At 32.4% G+C, this 22429-nt stretch overlaps 1 protein-coding gene across 6 annotated transcripts in view; it reads left to right on the plus strand.

Moving 5' to 3' along the window:
- FAM135A (family with sequence similarity 135 member A) overlaps positions 1-22429 on the plus strand; it is a 129359-nt gene that overhangs the window by 48839 nt on the left and 58091 nt on the right. For 5 of the 6 annotated variants that reach the window (XM_034991508.1, XM_034991509.1, XM_034991511.1 and 2 more), the window contains 5 exons: positions 2058-2184; positions 2877-3030; positions 7289-7366; positions 13892-13941; positions 18209-18364. In XM_034991508.1, coding sequence (XP_034847399.1) covers positions 2058-2184; positions 2877-3030; positions 7289-7366; positions 13892-13941; positions 18209-18364 — 565 coding nt within the window. Of the gene's footprint in view, positions 1-2057; positions 2185-2876; positions 3031-7288; positions 7367-13891; positions 13942-18208; positions 18365-22429 lie in introns of those variants that run through there. The other variant, XM_034991512.1, reaches the window with a different exon arrangement.

The raw sequence follows: 22429 nt of genomic DNA on the forward strand, positions 1-22429 counted from the left end.
TCCTAATGACTTGCTTTGCTTTCCTTATTCTATAGTTAGATCTGTAACTGGTTGTTTTGCTATCTTTGTCTTACCTCGTAAACCTTTGAGAGCTTATTCTCGGTTGCTGTAACTTTTGTACGGGCAAGTGTTCCTATTATATAATTTTATTATAAACTTCAAAAAAATTTTAGATGTTGATTGAATAAATTAATATGTAATAACATAACTAAATGAAACTTCTTTGATAAAAAAGTGGCCTTTTTGAAATAAAACTTTCAAGTAAGTAGTATACAGTATTACTTTTTTTAAATTACATGTTAGGTTTTAATGCTAGAAGTTTATTGATAAAATGCATTTCTTTAGTTTTCTGAATCTCTTGTAATTTCAACAAGAATCGTAACTGAACTGTCTGAACCGTTCCTTTTTCTTGATAACACTGGCTTAGTTTCTCTTCTGAGAAATGTACAAACAATTCACAGAGGTTGGCTCAGTTATTCCTGTTGCTTTCTAAGGCCCCCGACTAGAGTTGGTGATATTTACATCACTAATCCTAGTGAGTTAAATGTGTGCTTCCTCTTGCAATGCAGCAGTTTTTGCCACAGACTAGTAGGAGAAAAAGGCAGCTCATCTCCTAGAGACCGTCTACTGGAAGAAGACATTTTTGGCTCAGAATTAGAAGCCAAAAGGATTAACTGTTGGCTCTGGTTAGTGACTGGGAAAGACACCGAGGTGCTGCAGCAGCTGAGGTTGCTGTGCTTACCTAGCTGCCGCGGGCCTTCACATCCCCTCTCTTGCGGCTAGAACCTCGCCATGAAAGCAGCAGCATCTTTCCCTGCCTTTTTCCTTGCCTGTAAATGAGAGTTTGGAGAAGGGAAGCAAGGAAAGGGTAAAGAAGAGCTTTTTGCTGGTGCATGCTGGTAGTGGGGTCATGTTAAGGGTAACATTCCTCACTCTTCTTTGACAAGTTTTTCCTGAAGTTTTCTTATAGATGGATTTTTTTTTCTTCTAAACAAAATGAAAAAATATTTTACAATATCATCTTTTTAAATGTTTTTATTTAAAACAATTTCTATGATCAACCCAACTACAGACCTTAAATCAATTATTTATAATAAGTGTAACCCCACAGAAGACTTCTTTCTTTGCTTGTTTTTTTTACATGACCTGTTTTTATACTTGAACTTTAAGTACAACTTTTATGACTCAATTCTGAAAAACACATTGTAGTAAGTGTAATTTACCTTTGACTTGCACCTCCCTTCTTTGCTGGGATATTGGATATTTAAGTTTTGCAAAGCAAATTGATTTTGCAAATGAAGACTGCTTTCTGCTTATGGCAAAATTGATTTACTTTCCTGTCTTTTCCCTTTGGCCGAACTGCCAAACTGTCCAAATGCTTTGGCCTACTTACAGTTAGTCAATACTTTATCTCAAAATTGTATCTGATTTTAAACATTCAGACAGAATATGCTTATTGTATAGAATTTTTGGTATATTGAGTGTAATGTTAATACTAACAGCAGTAGTTCGTATAATATGGGATTGAGACAGTACCTTGAACTACTTGAAGATTGTCTTAAAAGAGTTCATAGACTTGTAGTAAAGAGAAAGGAAATACCTTCTTTTTGAGAAATAGAGAACAAGTAGATTTAGTAATTTTTCTTTTTCTACATTTATGTGGGAAGCTCTTTATTTCTGTAAGTAGAATCCATATATGATTGTTAAGTTTATAAACTTGGTACCAGTTCTGACAGTCCAGTATTTCCAAATTAAAGCTTGATCCTCATTTGTCATTTAGCTACTCTGGATCCCACAGTTTTATCTTTAGAATTCTTAGAGACTTCCTGAAGCTCAGTTATGGAGAAGTTATCTCAGGCATCTAGTCTTAGTTTTTTATATATTTATTGTCTTTTCATAATTATTCCAGTTATTTAAAGGAAAAATTTAAGAATACTTCAGAAATTATAACCTTGCAAAGCCCTTGCTCTTTATTCTTACAAGATTTTCTTTTGTAAACATTTAACATTCAAATAGACTATTATGACAATAAGTATATGTAATACTTATTCCTCCAGCTTTCCTCGCCCTGTGAAGACTACTTGGTTAAATAGAAATGCACCAGCACAAAACAAAGATTCTGTGATTCCTACTCTTGAAAGTGTGGTCTTTGGTATTAACTACACAAAACAGTTATCGCCAGACGTAAGAACTGATACATTTATATATCCTTTTTTCCTTCTTATTTTAAATGAAGTGTTTTTAACTGTTTCACCTGTGAATGTGATGTTTATTTTATTTATTAATTATTTGAGCTCAGCAACTTACAGATCTAGTTAAATATGATCTTAAATTGGTTGGTTCCAGTTGTTTATTATGAAAACTAACCTGATACTTAAAGATTTACCAGATTTAATGGGTAGAGATCTTTGACAGCCAGTGTCTTTTTAAACTTGTTACTATCACCTCTTACTCCCTTAACTGGTAGAATCACTCCAAAGGAGCTTGTTAAGATTAGTTGCCAGAATTGAGACCCAGCTCGTAGTAGTACAAGTACAACCACTATTCCCTTGGAAGGAAAGGGGCTTACACTGTAAAAAGAGAGTATCTGTCCCTCCAGCGCAAATGGAATTTGAATCTCAAATTTTCAAAAACCATAATTTAATCTGCTTGTTTTAAAAGCCCACTGTAATTGAAATTATTAGTCACATTTGCATGTTTAAATTACTTGTATGAATAAGAGCAACTCCCTACAATATTGCTGATTATTTTATGTTTTAGAATAACTAATTAATAAATGCTTAGGATTTGTTCCTTTATTTTTCTAAGTTTCAAGTGTAATATATTTAGATTTTTGGTAACTAACACTCTATATCCCAAATGTATTCTCTGTTTAGGGTTGCAGCTTCATCATTGCAGACTCCTTCCTACATCATGCCTATCATTTTCATTATACACTCTGCGCCACTTTGCTGCTAGCCTTCAAAGGATTGCACAGCTACTTCATTACGGTAACAGAAGAGATTCCCTCTTGTCAGAAACTAGAACTGGGTATGTTAAAAGTAGCCAGACCTAACCTATAGTTCAAGTCTCCTCTTCATTCTCGTTTTGCTAGTTAGCAGCTTTGCCATAGTTTCTCTGTACTAAAACTATAATGTTTGTGTGCTTCACTTTTACTTCTCTCTCAATTCCATCTTTCTTGACTCTTGATAAGTACTTTCTGCAATTAAAAAAATTTTTTACGATATTGAGAAATAACTTCTTGGTGCTAAGTTTGGAATGAGTCTTTTGATAGATTTTTTAAAAATATATGTCAATATACTACTCCTGTTAAAATATAACCAGAAAGCATACTAGAAAGCAATGTTGTAATTATCTACAGAATCATGGGAAAATAAACTAAATCTGTGCTTGCAAATATTTAACAGTCTAAGCAGATTGTAGGTACTTGGAACATTTTTATATACATTTGGTTTTAAGTGATCTCAGGTCTTTAGTTCTTTTATTTCACTTTAGAGAATAATAACATTACTCATTTTTAACATTTGAAATTTATTTAAATTGCTAAAAAAATCAATCTTGGTTTTAATCCAACAGTAATATCTGCATATATGTTATAGTACACAATAGAAAATCCTATTGCCTTGATTTTGTATACCATTTGTAGTTAGCAAAATGCTTTTGTACATATTTTGCAAAAGATAAATTTTGGGGATTAGCAAAAATAACTTTTTATTCAGACCTTTTATGATAGTTTAATAAGCTTTTCTTTTTCAAACGTCAGCTAGTAGCTTATCATAATAAGCACATTTTAATTATATCTTCAGAATAAATGAATTTTATCATTATATACTTGAATAAATCAAGAATTACTTTTAAATTTTACTTAAATTAATCACTGTTCTTTGTTTATTTCTTTGTTTCTCAAGGATTCCAGTCTTTTAACAATATTGATGCACTCTTAAAAATAGTCACTGTTTTTGAAAATAATTCTTGGGTTTGAGAGTAATTAACCTATTTTTTATAATTGCCTATTTGGTGATATAAAAGAATTGTAAGAACATGTAATGATTTGTACCTTGCTTAAATTCAGCTGTGAGAAAATGCTGGATATTGTGCCCACTGCCTATCAGCAGCTACTCCAGTGGATTTGATTAACAGATATCACTCAGTTGACTATTTGGAATACTTAATTCAAGTATCCCAATGTATATACAGAGGTACAAGCAACAGGAAAATTTATTCTTTTTTGCTCATGTAGTCTTTCCCAAGACAAAAATGTGGAACCCTTTTGATTACTGTTCTCTGAAATACTCTTCTTCCGTGCTACTTTGTATACTTAGAATCCTTCTATTTCCCTTAGGAAAATCCCTTAGGAACATGAAAGAAATGTTTGTAGTATAGAACTAATTTAGGCTATCACTGTCCTCAGTTAATGTAAAAATTATGCTCCACATATATTTAATTTATTGTTTTTGGAACTCCAACACATCTTAGAATCACACTATGAATTTTGGTTAATGGCCAAACTACCAAACTATTAAACCATAATATTAATGAAGGACAATACCATGTACCTGAAAAACAGAATTATGAAAAGAAGTGTGAAACTCAGAAGCCAATGTATGATAAATTTGTTAATAGTTTTGATGTTGAGTGATGTAGTAGAATTCATAGAGGCATTATCTTGTAGTTTAGAGTGCATGTTTGCAACCATTTCTGTCACTTACTAGCTTTGGGACTGCATATACAAAGTGGATTTCATTTGAAAGATAAGGTGATTAAAGGGAACCAGATGTGCGTGACTAGGAAGGAAAGATAAGGACATCCAAAAGGCAGAGGGTATAAAGTAGCTGTAGGAGTGAGACTTCCTTTTTTTTTTTTTTTTTAATATTTTATTCATTTATTTGACAGAGACACAGCGAGAGAGGGAACACAAGCAGGGGGAGTGGGAGAGGGAGAAGCAGGCTTCCTGCTGAGCAGGAAGCCCGATGTGGGGCTCGATCCCAGGACCCTGGGATCATGACCTGAGCCGGAGGCAGACGCTTAACGACTGAGCCACCCAGGCACCCGGAGTGAGACTTCTTAATGGTGTGATTCGCTTGGGATTTTTATGGGCACCTACATTGTCAGGCACTGAGCTAGATGCTGAGGAAAAAATAGGGTCTCTCTCTTTAAAGAGCTTTGACTTCTCCTCTTCCTTTAATAAGTGATCAGTCCAGCATTGGGATGAACAGGAGAAACTCACCTAGAGAGATGGAACTTCTTCTGGTTTTATTTTTTTATTTTTTTTTTTTAAAGATTTTATTTATTCATAAGAGACAGAGAGAGAGAGAGGCAGAGGAAGAAGCAGGCTCCCCACTGAGCAGGGAGCCCGATGCAGGACTTGATCCCAGGACTCTGGGATCATGACCTGAGCCGAAGGCAGACGCTTAACCATCTGAGCCACCCAGGCACTCAATAGAGAGAATCGTATATGAGGTGGGCCACTAAATGCCTGTATAAGGAAGACGTCTATTTGCATGTAATTTTCAAATAGATTTAACATGTAATATTTGAGAATAAAAAACACATGAATCACATTTTAACTTAGAAAAAAATATTTCTCTCTAAAAGGAATGTTTACTGGTAAAATATATAATTAGTAATTAAAACAAACATCTCTTCAAAGCACAGATTTATTTCAAATAGCTTACACAGTATTAGCACTTTATTACTAGTTTATTAATCTAATTTGGCATGATAATTCAATTATATGTCAGGTTTTAAATTTCCTCATAGGTAAGGATGGATTTTATGGTATATAAATTAGTTTGACCTTATACATTATGAAAATATCATAATTAAAAGCCCTTCCTTATATTTAATTCCAGGAGTTACTAAATGAATATAGACTTTATTCCAAATTATTTGATTAAGATATCTTATCAGAAACCAAATTCTAAAGCAAACCTAGACTTTAGTCTTAAATAAGCAAATAATAGTGATAGAATAAAATTATTAGTACCTCACAATCCTACCTACTCAGAATATATTTGTTGAATAAATGAATGAGTGAAATAACACAATACAGTTTTTGTTGTTACTTGAAAAGCATATAGGCATCAACACAAAGCTTATTATAGGTTCCTAGGTATTTTTAAAATCAAGACTCATCTTTAATAAATATTGGTAGCATTTTATGTTCTTAAAATTTTCATATTTATATTTTCTATTAAAAATTTTAATTTATTCTTGAATGCATCTTCTGGGGAACATCTAAAAATACTATTAACTATTTAAAATAAAACAATTACATATTCTGAATTATTAACATTATTTTTATCCTAGCAAAATTAAATTACAAGCACTAGATAATACTTCCATAAAACATTGTTGACTAAATATTATATTCACCAGTTTTAGTAAGTGGATATAAAGTAGTTTTTTTTCGTTTTAAGATTTATTTGTTTATTTTAGTGAGAGCGGGGGGCAGGGGCAAAGGGAGTGGGGAGAGAGTCTCAGGCAGAGTCTGTGCTGAGCGTGGAGCCTGACACAGGGCTCAACGTCACGACCCTGAGATCATGACCTGAGCCGAAACCAAGAGTTGGAACTTAACTGACTGCGCCACCCAGGTGCCCCTAAAGTAGTTCTTGAGTAGAGGATGTTTATTGCATTTCTTTTTACTATTTGATATTTTTCTTGAGTTTCCAAATAAGTGTATACTTAAAAGTCTTAAACTCTACCAAGCTTTAAAAAAATGTATCTAAACTTTATTCCCTCTTTTAAAATAATGCCTTGAATTCCTTTCTGCTTTTGCCATTTTCTTTTCTCCTAGCTGAATGATGTACATTTTTTTTTTTTTTTTTGATGACATGTAGTTAAATATTGGTTTGGTGCAAGGAGCTCTTACTGGAAATGGGAGTTACAAGTTCTGGAATCTAGGCTTTGGCAAATCACGTAATCTTTCTGGGCCCTGGTATCTACACTTGTAAAAGCAGGGGTTGATCTAGCTCATCTCTGAGACCCTTGCCAGCTTTGAAATTCTCAGTCTAAGAAATTAAAACATAAAAATAATATTGGATTATGAAATGTTGAATGGTGCATACATTTAAATAGAAAAAAGAACAAAGCAGTATAAACTTGAATGTACATCATTTGCAATTCTAATAAGCTAATTAACTAACTGAAAGACTCTGCTTTAGTGTTCTAATCTAACTGCACTGTCAGATCAATACTAAGTCTACTAATAACAAGTTGGAAAATTCTAGTAAACTTTGTTGTAAAAGGAGTTTTAGTAACTAGTGCTGTGTGCAATCCTTGTAACTAGCCAAGGCCAACATGCAGGTCCTTTATGAACGCCTTCTCAGAAGAAAACAACCACGAACCCAGAAAGACACCTGTCTAGGTATGTTTAAAATAGGTTAAGTAAATAATCCCTTTTTATTAGTATGAAATTTTGCTTTAAATTAGTGTCAAATTTCATAAATATGTATTTATTAATATAGAACATTCCTACCACTATTATTTTAGAACTTACTTCTAGGGTCAGTTTTGTTTGAGGATAAGCTTTGGTTAATTTCTTAATTTATAATATTGAAGTTTGTAATTAAAGCTTGAAATGGTAAATACAAAGATTCCTTTGGCTTTTTTCCATATTCTTTTTACAGTTCCTACAAAGAGCACTTTTTGGAAACCGTATTTATTGCCAGAATTTGTTGGTTTAATGATATTACAGAAATAAAGAAACATCTTCAGTATCTAGTTTTGTTTTTAGGTCAATTTGGATTTATTTTCTTATTGTTCTAAACTTAACGAACAAAATAGTATCAAAAAAAGCAAAATAGTATCAAATCACCGCTATTCAAATATTACATATTTTAAGGTAAAGATTCTGATCTCATTATTTTATTTATATATTTCCCTGTATATTCTAGACTTTTGTTACTTAACTTACTCTCCTTTCATAAGTATACTGAAGGTTTTTATTTTGTGTTGCATAGAGCCATTGCAATTACATTTTTAAAAAGTTATGAAAAGCTGTAGAAATAAAAAATAAAATCATATTGTTTCTTGGTTTTCAGAAGTATGAACAAGAAGCCAAATTCTCACTACTTCTCAGATGAGAACTAGCTCAGAAAAATTTAAATTAGGCCAATTTTCACTAAAACTGTTAATGGAGAAACTGATCTTATTATCAGGAAAGAAAAAAGAAAGGTTAAAGATTTACTTATGATCATTATTTTAGAATATAGTTTTATATTCTCATATAAAGCAAGTATAAAATTAAAGAATTCATAGTATGAAATTGTGATCATTTCCTACATGCTTTAGTGTCCTTTTAGCAATAAAAACATACTTCTTGTTTAAACTATTGTATTGCCAGCCTATCAATTTACATTTGAGCATTCTAAATTGTAAATTAACTGTACAGAATGCTGCTTATGAAAGTCCTATATAAAAAAGGGCCTAGTTTTTGGTTGGGTGGGAAAAGACCTGATTCAAACCATAATGGAGTTAATTAAATAATATTTTTACTGAGATATCTTTTATCCTTAACACCTAGTATTATATTGGCATTTTCTGAGCTATGTTATAAATATCTGTTGAATGAATGAATGAGATGAACAAATGGATGGGTTTAGAAAATAAATATAGGATATATTTACCCTTTGACCTAGCATCCCCACTTTTGTTAACCTGTATCATGAAAATATGAGTACTAGTATATATAGATATATGTATAAGCATGTTTATTATAGTATTCTTCTTAGTGACAAAATGCTGAAAATAAAGATGAATGCCTATCATTTGACAAAGAGTAGAATATGGAGGAAATTATAAGGCATTCACACCAAGGAATATTATGCAGTCATTAAAAAAACACTTTAGGGTTACATACCAGATTTCCATGTAGAATTGCTGAGAGAAAAAAGCAAATTGCAGAAAAGTGTGTAAAACACAATCATGTTTTTGTAAAAAAAAAAAAAAAAAGTGACTCTAAAGCCCATATATAGGAATACTTCATTATATTGTACTTCACAGCTACTGCATTTTTTTTACAAATTGAAGGTTTGTAGAACCCTGCATCAAACAAGTCTGTTGGCACCACTTTTCCAACAGCATTTGCTCACTCCATGTCTGTGTGTCATATTTTGGTGATTCTCACAATCTTTCAAATGTTTTCATTATTACTGTATTTGTTATAGTGATCTGTGCTCAGTGATCTTTGATGTTACTCTTGTAATTGTTTTGGGGCACCATGAACCACACCCATATAAGATGGTGAACTGATTAACAAATATGTGTTCTGACTGCTCCACTGACCAGCTTTTCCCTGATCTCTCTCCCTCTTCTCGAGTCTCCCTATATCCTGAGACACAACAATATTGAAATTAGGCCAATTAATAACCCTACAGTGGCCTCTAAGTGTATAAGTGAAAGGAAGAGTTCCACATCTCTCATTTTAAGTCAAAAGCTAGAAAGAATTAAGCTTAGCGAGGATGATGCCTTGAAAGCTATGATAGGCCAAAAGCTAGACCCTCTTTCGCCAACCAGTTAACCAAGGTATAAATGCAAAGGAAAAGTTCTTGAAGAAAATTAAAAGTGCTACTCCAATGAACACATGAATGATGAGAAAGCAAAACAGCCTTATTGCTATTATATAGGAAGTTTTAGTAGCAATTTCACTCATATGTGGAATTTAAGAAACAAAACAGATGAGCATAGGGGAAAAGAGAGAGGCAAACCAAGAAACAGACTCGTAACTGTAGAGAACAAACTGATAGTTACCATAGGGGAGGTGGGTGGGAGGATGGGTGAAATAGGTGATGGGGATTAAAGAGGGCACTTGTGATGAGCACGGGGTGTTGTATGGAAGCGTTGAATCACTATATTGTACACCTGAAACTAATAACACACTATATGGTAACTAACTGGAATTTAAATTAAAAACTTAAAAAAAAAAAAGATCAAACCAGCCACAATATTCTCTTAAGACAAAACCTAATCCTGAGCAAGGCTCTAACTCTCTTCAGTTTTATGAAGGCCAAGAGAAGTGAGGACGCTGAAGAAGAAAAGTTGGAAGCTAGTAAAGATTGGTTCATGAGGCTTAAGTAAAGAAGCTGTATCTATAATATCAAAGTGCAAGGTGAAGCAGCAAGTGCTGATGAGAAGCTGCAGCAAGTTATCCAGAAGATCTAGCTCAGATAAGTAATGAAGGTGGCTACATTAAACAGCAGATTTTCAGTGTAGACAAAACAGCCTTCTATTGGAAAAAGATGCCTTCTAGGACTTTCATAGCTAGAGAGGAGAAGTCAATGCCTGGCTTCAAAGCTTCAAAGAACAGGCTAACTCTCCTATTAGGCGCCAATGTAGCTAGTGACTTTAAATTGAAGCCAGTGTTCATTTACCATTTGCTAAATCCTAGGGCACCTAGGAATTATGCTAAATCTACCCTGCCTGTGCTCCATAAATGGAACAACAAAGCCTGGATGACAGCACATCTGTTCACAGCATGGTTTACTGAGTATTTTAAGCCCACTGATGAGACCTACTGCTCAGAAAAAAAGATTCCCTTCAAAATATGACTGCTCATTGACAATGCACCTGGTCCCCTAAGAGCTCTGATGGAAATGTTCAATGAGGTTAATATTTTCATGCCTGCTAACACAACATCCATTCTGCAGCCCGTGGATCAAGGAGTCATTTGAATTTCAAGTCTTATTATTTAAGAAATACCTTTTGTAAGGCTGGAGCTGCCATAGGTAATGATTCCTCTGATGATTCAGACAAAGTAAATTGAAAACCTTCTGGAAAGGATTCACCATTTTGATGCCATGAAGAGCATGTGTGATTCATGGGAAGAGGTCAGAATATCAACATTAAAAGGAATTTGGAAGAAGTTGATTCTAACCCTCAGGGATGACTTTGAGGAGTTCAAGACTTCAGTGGAGGAAGTAACTGCAGATGTGGACATAGCAAGAGAACTAGAACTAGAAGTGGAGCCTGAAGATGTGATTGAATTACTGCATTCTCTTGGTAGAACTTCAACAGATGAGCACTTGCGTCTTATGGATGAGGAAAGAGTGGTTTTGTGAGATGGAATCTACTCCTGTTGAAGATACTGTGAAGACTGTTCAAATGACAACAAAGGATATAGACTATTACACAAACTTAGTTGACAAAGAAGTGGCAAGGTTTGAGAGGATTGACCCCAATTTTGAAAGAAGTTCTACTGTGGGTAAATGCTATCAAACAGCATCTGATGTTAAGAGGAATTTTTCATGAAAAAGCTTCATTTTTGTCTTATTTTAAGAAATTGCCATAGGTACCTCCACCTTTAGCAAGCACTACCCTGATCAGTCAGCAGTCATCAACATCAAGGCAAGACCCTCCACCAGTGAAAAGATTACAACTCACTGAAAACTCAAATGATGGTAGTATTTTTTAGCAATAAAGTATTTTAAAATCATGTACATTTTTTAGACACAATACACACTTAACAGGCTACAATATAGTATAAAAATAATTTTTACATGCACTTCTGATGTTTAGGGAAACAGGAGCATTTATTTGACTCACTTTATTGCAATATTAGCTTTATTGTAGTCTGGAACCAAATTTGTAGTATCTTTGACGTGTGCCTGTATGTAAGTGTATATTTGAAAAATATGGACGAATATGTTTTACACTGTAACCTTGGATTAGCAGCAGGAGCCAAATAAAATAAATTATATAAAATAAGAATTACTTTTATACATTTCTATATAATTGTATATGTGTAAATAAACTTTAAAGAGAAAAAATAGAATTTTAAACTCATTTAAAAATCCTAAACGGTTTTGAAATCAATTCAAAGATTAAGTTTTTTGCTTTTTTTTAATTCTTTAAGATGTTTGCATTGAAGTAGCTCTCACTAGCCATATGCAAATGTACCACCTTATGCATTTAGACTCCTATATGTAAAGACTAGAAAAATGTATCAAAACTCAAAACTTTAAAGTTTTTCATTTTTTTTTAAAGATTTTATTTATTTATTTGAGAGAGAATGAGAGACAGAGAGCATGAGAGGGGAGAGGGTCAGAGGGAGAAGCAGATCCCCCGCTGAGCAGGGAGCCCGATGTGGGACTCGATCCAGGGACTCCAGGATCATGACCTGAACCGAAGGCAGTCGCTCAACCAACTGAGCCACCCAGGCGCCCTAAAGTTTTTCATTTTTTAAAAATTTATAGGTAGGATATCTAACTTACTAAGATTAATTTTGCTGATTTTCTCCGATCCAAAGGAAAAACTTATGAGTAATGTGAAAACAGACATTGACATATGGAAGTTATGATTTTAATACAGGTTCTGCTAGTTTCTTTTTTTTTTTTTAATTTTGGAAAACCTACATTAAAAGCCACTGACTGACAGTGAAATAATTTGTGAAATATTAGCTGATTTCCTTAGTCATCAGTGGGTTGACCAAATTTGCAATCTCTCTCTTGGTACCTATCAATATCTAATAACAACTTTATTTATATATTTTGCGACTTTCAAACTATATGTGTGTTTGTACCGTTTTTAATTACTAGTGGAGTATTTGTTGTTCACATCATAGGTCTGTTGTGTTTACCATGTAGATGTAACTTTATTTTGTCAAATTTAAATTTTTTTTTTGTCAAAGTATACATTGAAGTCTACCTTAAGAGATAATAAACTGATGAATAAATTCAGGGATGTCCCTAGAATCTATTCTTGCCTTTTTGTGAGAATAACCAGTTAACAAGATTGTGGAACAACAAGATTATGGAATTTTGTGTGATTACAGCTATGCTACTATAGTTCTTATAGGAGAACTCATTTTAGTTTGATTTCTAATTAAAAATTAGGTGTATCTAAAGATATTTCAGGCCTTAGTGAAATTCCTTCCCTGTAAAAAGTAACCAATAAACCTTTCTGTTAGTTTCTGTAGTCCCTTATAAATATTATTTTAATTGTAAATTAATCTGTACACTTCTTATAGAGATTATAGCATACATTAAATTAGGATTGTAGGGAAAAAATTTGCCTCAGTTTTAGGCTATCTTATAGAAAAAAATGTATTAAACTAAATTAGAAACTTAATTTTTGTTGAAAAGGATTTGGCATTCATTACCATTAAATAACCTATGCTCCAGGTATGTTTTAAATATGTTTTGGCTATAAAAATTAATTTGACTTGAAATTTTTAGGAACACCTTTAATAAAAAAAAAAAAGAAGCATGTATACATCTAAAACAAATGCTAAACTTTATTGAAATTTACAGTGTATGAAATGCAGTAAAACCTAACTATATGTTTTATCTTTTCTGTGATGCAGTTGTGCAAATTACTTTAGGTCCACAGGCAATATTTCCTTGACAGTGTTAGCCTCTTATGAGAACTGGAACACTAATAATCACAACATAGAATTAATAGTTATCATGTTATGTGCATGATTAATGTGTTCATGACAATATATTACATTGAAATTCACTTCATTGAATATAGTCCAGATATTTCTCAACCTTCTGGTTTTTTAAAGGTAATTTACACTTAAAAACCTGGGCTTGAACCGCACAGGTCCACTTATACATGGATTTTTTTCAATAGATACAGAATAGGGCTATAAATGTATATTCTCTTATGATTTTAACACTTTTTTCTCTAGCTTATTTTATAAGAATACAGCATATAATACATGTAATGTACAATCAACTGTTATTGATAAGTCTTCTCATCATTAGTAAGCTATTAGTAGTTAAGTTTTAGGGGAGTCAGAAGTTCTACATGGATTTTTGAGTGCACAGGGCGGGGGTTGATGTCCCGAACCCCCATATTGTTCAGGGGCCAACTGTATTTAGATAATTTCAAAATAGTTTTCAGATCTAACATTGAAATATTTCCTCTAATTACTCTTTACTCCTTTCAGAGGAAATGGATGTAGAAGCTCGACTTACCGAACTATGTGAAGAAGTTAAGGTACTTGGATTTTTTTTAAATTAACATTATCAAGTTATTTGAATGGATTTCTGTTTCCTATTCTAAATATTTTATCTAAGAAAACTTAATAATGATTTATCTTTCCTCAAATGGTTGATCATGGTAGAATCACAACTTAGCTGATAGAAGACTTTTGGCTTCCACATAAAGTTAACTTATCTTTAAAATGTACATTATTCTGCATATAAATGAAATAGCAAAGACGATTAACTGTCAACAGTGTGCATCTTCTTCAATTAGTTTACTCAAAAGAATTTCTATACAAGTTTTTAAAGCATCCTTAAACTTACATATTTTTGTAAAATGATAGTTTAGAAATAGAAATTGTTTTATTTAAGCAGATCAGTTTGTGTCTCAGGCCATTTTTCCACTAGTTTATTCTTGAAATTAAATTGATTTTTCTTATCCCCCCCTTTTTTTTGGCCATGGAACTAAATGTTCTATTTTAAATGTTTTATTTTAAGATGACTATGTATTTCACTCTCCGTTATGGAAGAAATCAGAGACTTGAATCAAACAAAAACATATATTTGGCTTTGGAATGTATTTCTATATGTAAATTTGAATGAGGACTAGACCCCTTTGAAAAAGGTATCTACCTTCTCCTTATAAAATATACATATGCAGGATACAAGTAATTTTGTATACTCTCCTAGAGGCTTTCCCCACAACTCAAATAAGGGAAGTATTTTCTTTAAGAATCATTCATGTTGTTGTAATAGTTGCCCCAAAGAACTTTAAACATTTAGAAGTAATCTTAATGTGTGCAATTAATGTGAAAAGAATTTGCACTATTTCACTGAGATATTTGAATAAATAAACATACTTTTGAAAGGAAAGAGAAATAATTATGGGAAGTTACCGGTTTTTAAGTTAATAATTGATGCATCCATATCAAAATACCATTGGAAATGTTAAAATTTGATTTATTTTAAAGCTTAGTTGAAGAAGGATAATAATGACTTAGAAAAACTCTTTAAAAATATGTATTATTGTAGGGGGACTTATCCACATATGATACATATGTATTATACATATGTGTGTGTATATGTATTCTAAACTGTTAACAAAATACAGAAAAGAGTTGCATGAAGGATGGGATTATAAAGGAAAATTTTTATTCTTTGCTCTATATCCATCTATACTAAATTTTAAAAATACGTGTATTCATGTATTATTAATAAATTTTTTAGGTACACATATTTAAATTTCAGCATATAAATGGACATCATAAAGTTTAACATCAACAACCTGGGGTAAATTTTGGCAGCAGATAGAATAGACAAAAGATACAATTATATTTGAAGAGTTCTTACAAATCAATAGGAAAACCTGGTACTCCCATTTTTCAAGTTTGTATAGGATACCCATTTACAAAATAGGCTAACAAATGAAACAAATTCAGTTTCACTATCAAATAAATAATTTTAAATATTCTCATACCTTTTTTAACCTGTCAGATCAGCTGTGATTTTTTAATAATGTAATGCTTGTTAAGCTGTGGTAAGATACAGATTCTTGTATCTCTCTCATAGATCTCACCTTGGAGATCTTTTTCAGAGATTAATTTGGCAGTATATATATCCAAAGACAGAGTATTACTTCTCAACCAGTGCTAAATAAACAATCAGACTCATACACATTATAATTAATAATGTAAGAATATTAACCTAAGTAAATACCCAATGATAGGAGAGTGGTTAAATGAAGTATGGGACACTTACAATCTAAAAAAGTTATATAACCTTAAAAATGTGCTTTCAGTAAGTGATGATGGAGGGAAATCCTCATTCAACAAAAATGGTATAATAGTTTATATGATTCTAGTGTTTATGTGTATAACTGAAAAATGGAAGACTCTACACGAAAATGAACGTAATTTTTTTCTTTATTTTTCAAGTCTATTTAAGTAAGCAATATTTTGTAATCAAACAAGATCAATGACTTCTATGAAAAAGTGCATGTCCATATAAGACAAGATAATGAATGTTATTTGAGAAAATACTATACAAATGTAAGATCTTACTATTCTTGCATTTATACATATAAAACAGCTTGTCAAACTTAATCCTAATTTCCTTTTTGACATAAAAATATTTTATTATTTATATTTTGAGACATATTGTAAAGATTTATGTAAACTACAGGAGTAATTTATTTATGTTTGAAAGGATGCTTTAGTAATAATGAAAATACTGAAGTCCTCTCAGAACCTTGGTGCCATGATTTCTGAAAAGTAAAATTAATAATTGCAAGGTATCTAGACAGCCTTGCTCTCAGGGGATTAAAAAAAAAGAGTTGTTTATATTATTCAACCGATGGTAAGACCAAGAGAATTATTTCTACTTGTGTGTAGATTATACTAAGAATGACATTGCTTGCCTTACATGACACTGTCTAGTTACTGTCAAATGCTTATTCAAGTCTTCTTTTTCTAAAGTCCGTTAAAACTATTCTTGGAACAAGACTGCATGTTTCCATTTATTTTAGAGAACACTTTAATCTTCTGTATGTTCTTAAGAGAAACATGAAAAATTTGTTAGCTTCATTTCTAATACATTTATAAGCTATTTCCTGGGGCAAAATACATCTGTAGATTTATTATACTTTGATGAATCAATATTTATTATATGTTGATTCTATTAGCTTCCATTCCAGAATTCTGGAATTTTTCAACATTTTCTGAGTTTGTCCAAAAATTGGGGGGACTTTTTCCTTAACTGAAGCCTGTAATTCCTTATTCATTCAGTAAATACTGAGTGACTACTGTGTACTGGTAATCAAAGTCACGAAAGTGAACAAAGCACCATCCCTTCCCTTCTTAATAATTTTGCTGAATTTTTGTTTTATGTCCTCTCTGAGTTAGCATAGATAAATGGAAGCTTGGTTTGCAGGGGGAAGGAGAAAAACCTGCTGAATTGCAGACTTCAAAATGAAGTAAAAATAAACTGAGTAAGGATATATCATATGTGATAAGCAGTGTTTTGAGATTTTTTTTTTTTTAAGAAAGGGAGGGTAGAGATATAATTAGTACTCTTTAGGATATACCGAACTTGAATACCTTTCTTTTTACATCCAAATATAGTCATCTGGTAGGTGATGAGTCTAGAGCTCTGGAGAGATACGATACAGATAAAAAGATTTAGCAGTCATTAGTATATAGATGGTATGGAGTGGCTTTCAGCCTTAACCTGAATAAACTATTTCTACCTTCTTTAGGATGGAGAAATGAAATCAGCATCTATCTATATATTTAAGGTAGATTTCCTAGTATGACTAGTAATTGAAGACAGATATTTCCAGCAAGATATTATCTGCCTGAACACTGCTGCCTCAGTGAATTAAAGAAAAGCTTGTCCAAAAGAGAAGGAATCATTCTGATTTATGGTCTTTTATTGTTCTTTGTCCAAAAATCCTTATTTTACCTATTCAAGAAATCCAAATGCCTTATAGAAGATTCTGCATTTTATAGTATAATTCATTACTTTTAACTTGTATCATCAGTTTAGGTGAATACTTAAATAAATAGGATAATTTAATACCACTATTAGAACACTCATAATAGTATATTAAAATTGTTTACCCACTTTTCTGAGCTTCTCATATTAATCTTTGAGTTAGATTGGAATGTGGGCCCTAGCATTTAAAATGTGCTCAATAAACAGTGGGTAAATGAATTGTTAAAAAAGAGAAAGAAGTGTTTGATGACTCTCTAAGAGGATTACCACAAGTAATATGGCACCTAGGAACATAGGCGTGAAGGAAAAGCAGTTAGTACTTTAGAAGGTACCTCTGTCCCTTCTGAAGAGTTACAGATCTTTTAACTACTTTACTTAGCAGATTGGAGAAAAAAATCTTATTTCAAGATTTCATTATCTTCCAAAAATTTTTATAACTTTTATAACTTTAATTATGATTTGTACATTGTGTTTAAAATTCCCAGAATTTTAGTGTTTGAAGTTGATCATGCTCTGTAGAATCCTGATTTGTAATTTTAAACTATTTGACACTATTTCAGTAACAAGATATCTCAAATATTAAAATATCAATTAAGTTGTTGCTATAGTAACTATCACATAGGAAAAAGCCATTGGTCACTTGGTCTCTACACATACAAGAATGTGCACACACACACACACCTTTTTAAAACCAAAAATTTGCTTTTGTATTAATGTTCTCAATAACACATTATATTTAGACATGGTAAGTCTCAGGAAGCAGTGAAGTTCTTTTCTTGTCATTTCAGAAAATAGAAAATCCTGATGAACTGGCAGAACTTATAAATATGAATCTTGCACAACTTTGTTCACTTCTAATGGCTTTATGGGGACAGTTTCTGGAAGTTATAACACTACATGAAGAACTAAGACTTTTATTAGCCCAAGAGCACCATACTTTGAGGGTAAGTTATGTTAGAACATTTTGATGAGTATTATTTATATTTAGAAATTTCTTGTGAATAAAAAGCCTGATATTTATCCATATGTTGATAAATTAGAAAAGAGACATTTACTGTTGTATTATTGTTTGATTTCTTTTTTTTTTAAATATTTTATTTATTTATTTGAGAGAGAGCAGAGCAAGAGAGAGCACAAGCGGGGATGGAGGGGCAGAGGGAGAGGGACAATCAGACTCCCTGCTTAGCAGGGAGCCCGATGGGGGACTCCATCCCAGGACCCTGAAATTATGGCCTGAGCTGAAGGCAACTGCTTAACCAACTGAACCACCCAGGCGCACTGTTGTTTGAGCACATGATCTATCTCAGTTACAACCCCTGCCGGTAAGAAAAATCATCTAAATGTAACTAAAATAGAAAAATAAATGATACAGGCTAGCCCCTGGAACCCAAGAATAGGTATTATAGTCAGATAGCCAGGTCTCATTAGAAATAGAAATCAGGAATAAGAGAGCCATCTTATACTAATCTAGAATCTTTATCTCCAACTTTTCCTCCTTTTGTCTCATTTAGGGACATGTATTATAAACTTGGAAGGTCAGGGAGAGTAATCTAGACATACATGTTTGCTATAGGCTTACTATGGACCTTGTGCGGAAATTTCTGTACAATTTTATTGTACAGCTTATCAAGAGGCTTTGATATATTAAACATCTGACTACTTTTCCAGTTATCTCCTTATATGTCCTATACACACACTAATTTTCCTGACCTACTAGCAGGTCCTCAAAAACACTAGGTTTTCTTTTTTCCTTTTTCTTGTTTTTCTTTTCTTAATTATAAAACATATTATGAAAGTCAGAAAAGTGCATAAAACATGCACATTTTAACAAGTAATTAAAAACACATATCCTTTTAACTCTCACCCAGATCAGGAAATAGAAAATTATCAACACCACAGAAGTCCTCTGTGTTTTTTCCAATTTCTGTTCCCACCCTGACATTGAGAAGTAATCACCATCCTGTCTTTTGTGATGAGTTCATCACTTCTCTTTTTACCATCTATTTATGCATACTAAATAACACAAGTTGTTTCAGTCTATTATGTTATTCAGCCTATGTTATTGAATTCTGTATAAATGAGATGATACAGTGTATATTCTTTTTATCTTGCTTCTTTCACTCAAGATTGTGTTTGTGAGATTAATTGATGTTTTTGTCAGTAGCTATAGACTGTTCATTTTCATTGGTGTGATGTATTTCATTTGCATATACCCACAATTTGTGTATCCACTCTACTGTTGATGGACATTTGGATTGCTTCTAACTTACATTTACTACAAACCCAGCTACTATGAACATTCTTGTACATACTTCTGGCACGCCAATTTCTCTGAATTATTTTCTTGTAAGGGAAATTGCTATGCCATAGGATATGCATAACATCAGTTATTTACTAGCAGATGCCCCACTGTTTTCCAAAGTGGTGCCAATTTTCACTCCCACCAACACTTGATGAGAGCTCTTGTTATTCCACATACTCCCAAACTCTTGATTTTGGCAAACTTCTAAAATTTTGCCAGTGTTATACCATTGTGATTTTAATTTGCATGTCTCTGATGACCTGTGCTGTTGAGCACTATTTTATGTGACTATTGGCTGTGTAGATTTCTTATTTGTGAAGTGCCTGTTCAAATTGACCATTTTTCTATAGGACTGCCTTTCTTTTTCTTCTTGATTTGGAATACTTTCTATGTATTCTAAATACTGGCCTTTGTTATATTTTTGTAAATAAATCTTCTCTTGTGTCACAGTTTGAATTTTTTCACTGTCTTTTTGCTGTCTTTTGACAAACTAGAGGTCTTAACTTTAGTGTTAGTGTAGGTGGAACAGAAGAGAAAGGTCAGACATAGACTTACCCGTACTTGGACATAATATATGCAGATCAGCAAGGAAAAGTTCAGACTTTAAATAAATGATGTTGGGACAATTAGGTATTCATGTGGAAAAATATTATATAAAATTCAATTCCAGGTGGCTTGAAAACAAATATGAAAGACAAAATCATAAAATTTATAAAATATAATAGAGAAGTTACAGAGGAATTACTGAAGTAGTACAGAATACTTCTATATACTCTTCACCAGAATCACAAGTTACCATTTGGCATATTTTCTTTATCATTCCTTCTTTGTATGAATAGGTATATATGTACATGGATTTTCTTTCCCCTGAATCATTTGTTAGAGGCATCATGTTCTTGTTTTGTTTTGTTTTTTTTAAGATTTTATTTATTTGAGAGAGAGAGAGGGAACAGAGGGAAAAGGAGAAGCAGACTCCCTGTTGAGCAGAGAGCCTGACATGGGGTTTGATCCCAGGATCTTGAGATCATGACCTGAGCTGAAGGCAGATGCTTAACCGACTGAGCCACCCTGGCACCCCAGCATCATGTTCTTTTATCCATAAATACTTCAGGGTATATTGACTAAGAACAAAGATACTTTCTTACTTAACTATACTAAAGTGATCAACTTTATGAAATTTAATATTGATACAATACTGATATCTAATGTAAAACTCATTTTAAATTTTATCATTTGTCTTAATAATGTCCTTTGTGACTTTTCCTCTTTTCCAGGATCAGATTCAGGAACACACATTGCATTTAGTTGTCGTGACCCTTTAAATTCTTTAGACTCATTCAATCTGGAATAGTTCCTTCTATTTTCTTTGTCTTTCATGAAGAGTATTGGCCAGTAGTTTTGTGGACCGTTGTTCAATTTGGGTTTCTGTTATGTGTATTATGTTCCTTGTGGTTCAATTCAGGTGAGCAATATTACTGGAAATACTACATTTTATTTTATTTCTTTTTCAGTTTTGGTAAATTATGTTTTTAGGGAGTTCTAAATTTATTAATTTATTGGCACCAGATAATTCATAATATCCTTCAATTTTTTTTAACATCTGCAGTATCTGTAGTGTTTTCCTGTTTCATTCCTGATATTAGTTATTTGTGTCTTCATTCTTTTTTTTTTTTGATTGGTCCCACCAGAAGTTTGTCATTGTATTAGTTTTTTCAAAGAACTAACTTTTGATGTTAATTCTCTCTTGGTGTTTTGCTTTTGACTTTAGTATTTCCTCTTACTTTCTAAAGGTTTATTTTGCTGTCTTTTTAAAACTTCTATAAGTAGATGTTTAGCTTATTAATTGTAGCATTTCCTCTTTTGTGTATACACATTTAAGTTTATAAGCTTCCCCCTAAGTACTGCTTTAGCTACATTCCACAAGTTTTGATATGTTGTTCTTTTTATCCTTTGGTTCTCAATATTTTCTAATTATTGTGAGCAATTTATTCTTTGACTCAGGATTATTTAGTTTTTTTTTTCTCAGTGTATAAAATGGTTTATTAAAATAACAAATGCATCTCTTCCTTCATTTTCTGGATATAAACAGAAACAATATACTAGTCAATGACAGGAGTCCATAGGAACCACTTTATACACACTACCCCCAAATGGGAACTCTCTCAGCATACCAATAATAATTTGGGAAATCTTTGATTTAAAGCAATAAAGGCAAACAAAACTATTATGAAGTATACACTAGATATGTTGTCCTATATTAGCAGTTGTCATTTTTCCCTTGCTCAGAAATACAAGAAATTGAGTGCCTTCCCAAAATCAGTCGTATTCTGAAATAAGGGACCAGAGATGGTTCTTGTTCAAAAGTTATCACCTGTTGTATCAAGTAACTCTGCAATCCTGAATTAGAGGTTGGCACTTAGCCCAGAGGTAGTCATCTACAACATGGACATGAGGAAGACTAGTAATTTTTGTAAGGAGCTGATGCATAAACTCTGCTGATTTGGAGTGGTTTCTATTAGAATGACTGACTAAAGTATTCAAATTATTTCTCTTGAATAATTTAAACATGGAACACAAAAGAAGAGACTCAGTTACTAAACAATGGCAGAAATCAAGAAAGAAAGAAGGTCATAGGCAAAAGCCATGAGACAGTAGAAGCCGTGAATGAGCCAACTATTATAAGGTCGGGATGAAAGTAAAAAGGGTT

The sequence above is a fragment of the Mirounga leonina genome, unplaced genomic scaffold, assembly GCF_011800145.1.
Source record: "Mirounga leonina isolate KUSES-001 unplaced genomic scaffold, KU_Mleo_1.0 Mir_53, whole genome shotgun sequence".
NCBI classification, from domain to species: domain Eukaryota; kingdom Metazoa; phylum Chordata; class Mammalia; order Carnivora; family Phocidae; genus Mirounga; species Mirounga leonina.